The 8,199-nt window shown below is 34.3% G+C and overlaps 1 protein-coding gene across 5 annotated transcripts; it reads right to left on the reverse strand.

The window, feature by feature from the left end:
- Positions 1-307: 307 nt before the first annotated feature.
- On the reverse strand, positions 308-6,282 carry LOC114281840 (ABC transporter G family member 22-like). Of its 5 annotated transcripts, none has more exons than XR_014360599.1 (8): positions 5,893-6,282; positions 5,733-5,798; positions 5,017-5,252; positions 2,127-2,282; positions 1,806-1,989; positions 1,531-1,641; positions 1,391-1,442; positions 403-472 (listed from the first exon to the last, which is right to left on the reverse strand). XR_014360599.1 is itself a non-coding variant. In XM_082913686.1 (7 exons), exons 3-7 carry the CDS (start codon positions 5,241-5,243, stop codon positions 393-395), a joined length of 699 nt encoding a protein of 232 aa, XP_082769812.1. In that variant the 5' UTR covers positions 5,244-5,252; positions 5,733-5,798; positions 5,893-6,282; the 3' UTR covers positions 308-392. The 5 variants fall into 5 exon arrangements, 1 of the variants encoding a protein (XP_082769812.1); XR_014360598.1 differs by having other exon boundaries at positions 1,531-1,649; XM_082913686.1 differs by lacking the exon at positions 1,531-1,641 and having other exon boundaries at positions 308-472.
- Between the last annotated feature and the right edge of the window lie 1,917 nt (positions 6,283-8,199).

Here is an 8,199-nt window from a genome sequence, read left to right on the forward strand (position 1 = left end):
GTAAAAAAGGATCATTTTTAATCACACTTTTTAAGTGTGATTAATAACATTTAGATCACACCTTTTAAGTGTGATCTTTGAAAGTGTGATTAAAAAATGTCATTTTTAATCACACTTTTTAAGTGTGATTAATAATATTTAGATCACACCTTTTAAGTGTGATTAATAACATTTAAAATCTGTAATAAAAAAAGGGTTCGACATATTTGAAAAATAATCAATATTATTTTTATATGCACATTTGAAGAATGTAATACACACTATATACTATATTTTGAATCATAACCACATATTGAATAGAATAACGTTACATATTTCATAAATGAAAATTAAATATTCAAAAGTATATACAAAGGAATTAAATAAAAAAAAATTAACTGTGCTTACATATATTAAAAAATAAAAAAACTTAAAAAAACTAAGTTCTTTAATTCTTGGACCATATTTTGCATCTCTCCAAAAAATTTCTGACCTGAAAAATAAAAACACAAATTAATCCAAAAATCGCTAATGTATATGAATAAACTAAAAAGTTAATTCAACAAACCAAAATAGGAATCATTTCTGCTTGATCTTAATCCTTTTGGAAGTAACTTCCCTGTTAACAATTAGATGCCATAGCAGCTCAGTGTCAATGACATTGTAATTAGGAGGTCACTAATGAGCACAATATCTAAAAATGATAAATCTCAATACAACTTGTGTACGATCTTTTTGTGAATGTACATTATTATTACTGTTGAACCATAATTCTAGGTACCCATAAATAAATAAATAAAAACTCAAGAATTTACTCCATTTTTTTTGGGGGGGGGGGGAGAGTACATACATTGTAGTTACTATCACCAGCAGCAACAAGTTTTGGAGAAGCAAAGACTGCATTTATGAAAAAAATTCATCGGAGCTTCTAAATACACTCGTTTATTTTCTCTCTACACTCACTATATGCATTGTATATCTTGTATGTTACGAAGAAAAATTTGTGGATATAGGTGTAGAGATGAACATGGCAGGTGTGTGGTGGGTTTAGAAACTCCCAATTGCATCATTTAAAACGAGGATTATGTGTATATATATATTGTTTTACAGCATTATCCAAATGAAATTGTTTCTTTTGAAGTTGCAACATTTTTTCCATTTTGTTTTCCATAGCATTTAAAACAAGTACTCTGTTTTATGTAAAAAATCATTTACAGCATTGTATGAGAATATCACCAATTATATTTATTTTTGAAAATGGATCCATTCTGTTTTGCAATCATCCAAGTCTGATTGGAGCTTTCTTTGCAATGACACTATACTAATGATGCATTTGGTTCTCTAGATGCCATGAAAATAGAAAATCCATGGTATTTAATAATGCAATAAGAAGCTGAAATATAAAGCTGACCTGTGTGACCCACTGTTCTCTCTGAGTCATATATCTCAAAGTCATTTCTTCCCTGCTCAAACAAACACCCAAGCCCTTCATTTAGTCCTAAAAGAGTACTAAAAAAAAAGTTAATGAAAAAAGGGCAAAATTTACTTTACCCCATATGGTTTACTCCATGTGTTGTTTACGCTCAGATGTTTAAAATAAGCATATAATTTACTTCATGTGTTCTCTCATTGTATAGGTGATTTGCTGATGATTTGTACAACCTGTGGCCCTAGATATGGCATAGTGGGCAAAGAAAACTCTTGAGAAGTTGGGATGAAGATAGGTTTGATTTATTGTTATAATTTTTATTTTTGTTGTCATATATAATCATGAATTTGCTAATAATAATGTGAAATTGAAGCTTTGGACTTGAAATGCAATATACCTCAACTATGTCTTGTAAGATTTGAACGATCCTCAAAGCAGTTGTAGAATCCAGGCCAGAGGTTGGTTCATCAAGAAACAAAAGAGAAGGGTTGATTATAATCTCATTGCCAATACAGACACGCTTCCTCTCTCCTCCTGAAACTCCCCGAACAAAAGAGCTACCGATCATAGTGTCTTGGCACCTGAGCACATTGATATTCCTCATTGATCAGCTCATGAGAACAGGTATGATTCATTTGTGTGGTCAGTTTTTTGCTATATCTGACTTTAGCTAACACATAATTCAAGATAATAGCATAGCAGAGAAATGAGAATTTACCTCTCCAAGCCCAACTCGTCGATTACGTCTATGGCTCGTTTTTCCTTTTCCTGTTTTGTCAATGTCTTTGGAAGTCGTAGGAGTGCTGCATATGTTAATGTTTCCCTCACTGTAAGGTGAGGAAAGAGCACGTCGTCTTGAGTCACAAATCCTATCCTGAAATATATTTCATGTTATTCTAATGTGTGATTACCCTTTATTTTCACATCACTTATCTTTTTTTATTTTTTTAAATGGTAATGTTCAGGCTATACTTTTATGTGAACATTGAACATTCATACAGGTGAAAAATTATAAAACCAATTTCAATTAGGTAGGTTTTAGAGGAAATCTGTCTTAATCAGGCTAATATGATGAAAGTCGTGGAAAGCGAAGGAAATGGTGGAAAAAAGTTAAAACTGTCCTGAGTTTGTTTAGCATAAAAGTGGTGGAAGTTATAAGAAGGTAATTTTTCTATCCATCCCATGGTAACATGGTAACTAAGCTTTTTGTTTCTTACAGAAAACACAGAAAAATACAAGAAAGTTTAAATTTGTTTATAAAATTTTTAAATTTCAATATCAGTGTGTCTGAGTCGTGTCACGTATCCGTGTCCATATCCATGCTTCTTATATAGCGACCCCGGTCTTTTTCCACTTGATTATTGTATCCGGACTTAGGTTCCGTAGATTCTGTCATTGTATAATTGTTGTTGTTGTCCCTTATTTTCTCATTTGGAATTATAGGATGTGTTGGGCAGGTTTGTTTCAGGTTGGTTGGGTTGAGAAACCAAGTGTTGCTGTCCAGGTTTTTGGTTCTTCGCTCGAGCGAGGAGTTGTTCGCTCGAGCGAATGGTTGCGTTTGATTTGGACCTGTAGCTGTTCATTCTTGGCTCGAGCGAGATTTTCTTCGCTCGAGCGAGTTAGTTCGTCCTTCGCTCGAGCAATAGTTCCTTCGCTCGAGCGTGTGTCTTGTTGCAGACCTGAGGGTTTGAGTTCTTCGCTCGATCGAGCTTTCTTTCGCTCGAGCGAGCTTTTGAGTTGTTGGCTCGAGCAAGGCTTCCTTGGCTCGAGCGTAGTTTCTCTGTGTCTGGTCGCTCGAGCGACCAAGTCTTCGCTCGAGCGAGCCTGTCCAGTTTATATACCCAGCAGCGGGTTTTGATCAGCCTTTTCTTATTCTTTTTGGTTCTAAACCCTAGGTCCGACTTCTCTCCCTCAAAACTCATCTTCTCTTTAGGTGTTCATCTACTTCTAGTGTGAATCCATCTTAAGTTCTTTGTAAGAAAGATAGAGGGCGGCTTGGGCTTCATTCTAATCTGAACATTTGGTGATTTGGAGCACATTGGAATTTGGGCACTCATCTCTGTCTTCACCATTTGGGTTGTTTTCTTTGAGGTAGGGATTTCCTACTCCATTTTATAGGTTTTGTTCTAAGTTTTGGTATTTTGATATGTTGGGGATACTTTGGTAAATTTTGGGAAAACCCTAGTTGTATTATTGAATTAATTTGTATAAGTAATTCATGGAATTGGGAAAAGAGGGTTAAATTCATGGAATTGGGGAATTCATTGATTAAATGGCGTAATTGGGTAATTGGAATCATTTGTCTATTAAATTGTTGGCATAGTTATTTTCAGTTTAGAAATAACTGTTTTGGGCTATCGGTGGAGGATAGTCGTGATTGTTGTAGACATTGCATGTGGATTAGGAATAACTAAAACTAATCACATTGGTTAAGTCATTAATTTTGACTATGGCATTGATACAGAAAATACGTGTATTGATTGAGCATTGCATTTGCATACATTGTTTTGTGTGGGAGGAGATAGGGGATGTACTCCACGGTTTAGGGGAAGATAGGGGATGGACCTCTAAACCGGATTTTTGTTTGGGAGGAGATAGGGGATGGACTCCATTAGCATCACTTTTATGTGTGCTTATTTATATAGAAGTGTTTTATTGATACAACACTAAAATGTGTATCAATCTGGAAGTATGAAGTGTTTTGAATTGAGCTTGAGTCTCATTTGTTTGTTGATATTGGAAGAATGTGAATTTGATATATATAATTCACTGTTGTAAGTTCGGCCAGGTTCTGAGCCATGTTGATTATCTTGGTTAACCATCTGTTGAATGCTATTGCTTTATTCATTACTTATATGTGGTTTAGAATATTTCTACTGGGCTGTGGCTCACCCTTTATGGGAACATCATTTTCAGGTTCAGGTGATAAACTACCTCCAAGGACTTAGCTTGGGAGGGTTTGGATTCTGGTTTGAAGAAGACTACCTTTAGTTAATTGTCTTTATTTATTAGTACATGTAAACATTCAAGCCTAGGGCTTTTCTTGTTTTGAGTTAGAACTCATATTTTTGTATCCAAGTGTTGGCTTGGAAAGATGTAAGCCTATAAGGCATTTTATTCAATGTTACATGTAATGCTTATTTAGTAATACTCTGATGAATGAATTAATATATTGTCTTCTTTAAGTAATGCATGTCAATGATATATATATAATGGGTTAATTTTGAGGGCGTTACATCTTAGGTTTTAACTTTCTTTGCATTAGTTGTAGTGATGATGAATTTCTGTGAATATATATAACAAAGGCCTATGAGAAAACTGTTATTGTGTATACTACTCTTTTTTAATATGCAGCCCAAGTGATAGACATAGCTTGTACAAATTGAAAGTGTTTTATTTTTCTTTATATGCATAAGCACATTACTTACCTTACTCGGACTGCCTACTACTGTGTATATGCATACCAGTTTTCAAGTCTCATATATAGATTTTTTAGTGGTGAAATATTCCTTGTAACCAAAGATAGGAGTTTTTCAGTAAATTTCCTGAGAACCAAACACACATAAATACAATGCTACTAGCTCTTTCATGTATATCTAGATTGTTACCTGCTCTTTAGGAACTTCGAATATGGTTGGTCATTATAAGTAATTGAACCTCCTGGTGTCGACCCTCTCACCCTGCCACCGAGCAGACTTAGAAGTGTAGTCTTTCCACTCCCCGAAGGCCCCATCAATGCCAAAACTTCTCCAGGATTCACCGAACCAGAAATCCCATTTAGTATTTCTTTCTCCACCGTTGATATCACTCCTTTTATAACCACCTTGTACGTCATGTCCGTAAACTGCATATTCAGAAGAAGAAAAAAAAAAAAAAAATCTCCATTTACAATATTGGCAACAATAATTCCTTGAAATAGGTGTATATATTTAATTGTCACAAAATAGCATAGTAGTATTTGTATGGAGCATGGCTGTGTTTTTAGTTTTTGTCTTTTTTATACAATATACCTGAAAGCTGTCTTAGATGATGGATTTGAAATAATACAATAAAATTCCTCTGTAAATGAGTTAATACAAAAATAAATAAATAAATGAAAAAGTATAGAATTCCTAAACAACACGGTGGTAATTTATTCATGATAGTTGATGAAACTTTTTATCACGATAGATAAATGAACTACTAACTAAACACATGGAAATTAAGTAACTTAGTGGCCTATAATTTACCCTGATCATCTATAATATACACACACAGATGTTCCAAAGAAGAAAATAAAGTGATAATTTCAAACAAAAAACATGTCAAAGTACCCATTACCTACCCTTCTTAAGAGAAGGCCCCATGCTAAACAAGTTAAAAGCTCTGTGGTGGGCCTTGAACGGTGACACTGCCAGATATTACGTGGTAACTATCAATACAGAAGCATTAATTATCAACCAACAAATTGCTTTGATCTAGTAAGAAAACCCATGCTGAAAAACCTTTCTGTGGAGAGTAACTGGAACACTGGTAACACAATCTCATATAACTTCAAAGCCAGAGGGTTTGTATCTTCAACTGGATAGTCACCACCAAATTTGGCTTTAGCAGAACTCAGGCATATCAAATGTTTATAAAGGGTTGGATCTTGTCCCTGAAATAGAACAAGTAGAGCAAAGCCCCACAGAAATTGAAATTCTTCTGGTTTCAATTGAACCATGTTGTATCCAGAGATGAAGGTATTATTTGAGTTATTCTCAGTTGTTTGGGAAGATAGATTCATGTCAAAATGCACAGGAACTGCATCCAGTGCAACTGCCTGTAAGATTACAGGCCAGGCTTCTTCTAAACAAGGCTGCAACTTTGTTGAAACCAGAGGTGATTGAATTCCATCAAGGATGGTTTCCACTGCAAACAGGTCACAGAAAACAAAATAACTACGGACAGAGGAAACAATTACAACATTTCTACGTGTTTATGCTTACATTTAAAAGATGGAAGAAGGAAGACACAAAGACAATACTAACAGGTTTCACAAATAATGAGCTTACTTTTTGTTTAAGATGCAATCTGAAGCAGACACAACTGTAGTCCTTTAAAATTGAGATCCAGTACTTCCCCAGTACACTTGAACTTTCTAAAAATAATGGTAATTGGGCTAGATACTCATCTGGAACCCCATCATGTTTTTTCCTCAAGAAGGCATATGTATAACATTTGAGAGAGGCATGGGCGGTTAAAAGTCTTATTTTGATCTAGTCAACAAAAAAGAATAGTATTAGTAAATATAAAAAATAAAAAAACAACTCACCATCATATGTACATACATAGATATATCAATATAAATGTATATTATACGTGTAAAACTGTGAGCCACATAATATCCTCTTCTGCTCCTTCGATGAACTTGGCTATTGCTGAAAGTTCACTTCAACAAAAAATAGAAAACACAACAGATCCACCAATTGGCCTTCTTAGGGCAAGTTTGGGAAGTTTCAATAATAGTCAAAAAGTCAATAAAAAAGCCAAAAGGCCGAAGAACTATATAAAAAAGTCACAAATTCCATTTCCACTCTACTTTTTGCACATTTTTTTTAATGTAAAAATCCAAAAAATCATCCCAAGCATACTAATTTTTTTCACCTCTTATTTTAGCCAAAAAGTTACTAAAATAGCCTATATTCCCAAACCAACCCTTAATTTACATTGAATAATTTGGAGCAGATCCACCAATTGGCCTTCTTCATTTCATTGAACAATTTGGAGAATAGTGAAATGATATACCTTGCATGATACCCATTCTGCAAATGATGGATAGTAAAGATCCTCAAAGTTGTTCAGTGGATGTGATATCAATGAAAATATTCTCTTAACTGCAATTTGATCTCCACTAATTATCCCATTCGTTAGTATCTGAAATTTTTACAAGATATACCCCATCATTAATATGCAAAATTTAATTAGAATATATCAAAGATATATATTCATTTTTATTCTGAAACCTTTGTAGCCAACTGCAAGCCTGCCTCCAAAAGAATAGGGCCAGAGGACGTGCCTAATGCAGTGCAGACAGCAGATACTAGTTGGGCCTAAAAATGGTACAGAATTAATTTAGTACAAATCTATAAAAGAAAAAAATAACTATGAAAACACATATACATATTTTGTAAAACCATTCCCTGAAGTTGCATTAAATAAGAAACATGTTTCAGCAATGAAAAATTTATATCCTTGAAATGGAAGGAAGAGTGAAGGAAACCTAACGCAAGTTCAATCAGCATACCTGATACTGTTCAAGTAGGTGTCCAGGAAGGTCAGGGTCTGGTATCATTTCAAACTGTAATTCACACAACAGAAGACATAAATGAACTATCAGAGCATTTTTGTAAATTTTGGAATCTCAGCATGGTACTAAGTGAATAGAAAGTAAGAAGGCACACTTCAAACAAACAAGCCATAGAATTTATCCCCTCCAAAGCAAAGAGAATAAGAGAAGAGAAGAGAATAAGAAAACCCTTCCCTTTCGAATCGTTGATCGCTGCCGGCGCCGAACCAGTCTTGCTGCCGAAGAGATAGCACCGTGCTAGGTCGAAGTCTCGCCGCTGCCCAATTAGTCTCCCTTTCTAACCCTTTATCTTCTCTCTCTCTTATTTGCTTAGCAGCAGAACCTTTTTTTTATTTTTTTTTTATATTTTTGGAGACTGGCGCTATAACATTTTATTTTGGCGCCTATTTTTTTTTTGGATTATATACATCCGTATGACTGTTTTAATTAAATTTATAAAAAATTATTTTTAACCATTCGAAAG

The sequence above is a fragment of the Camellia sinensis genome, chromosome 2 (assembly GCF_055761805.1).
Source record: "Camellia sinensis isolate YWXY chromosome 2, ASM5576180v1, whole genome shotgun sequence".
NCBI lineage: Eukaryota > Viridiplantae > Streptophyta > Magnoliopsida > Ericales > Theaceae > Camellia > Camellia sinensis.

Excerpts from the sequence above, each read along its gene's own strand:
- LOC114281840 (XM_082913686.1), bottom strand. The coding sequence starts at position 5,243 with ATGACGTACAAGGTGGTTATAAAAGGAGTGATATCAACGGTGGAGAAA. Across the intron at positions 1,990-2,126 it reads GACGAGTTGGGCTTGGAGAG|GTGCCAAGACACTATGATCG; the intron begins GTAAATTCTCAT and ends CAATGTGCTCAG. Across the intron at positions 1,443-1,805 it reads TCTTACAAGACATAGTTGAG|GGAAGAAATGACTTTGAGAT; the intron begins GTATATTGCATT and ends TTGTTTGAGCAG.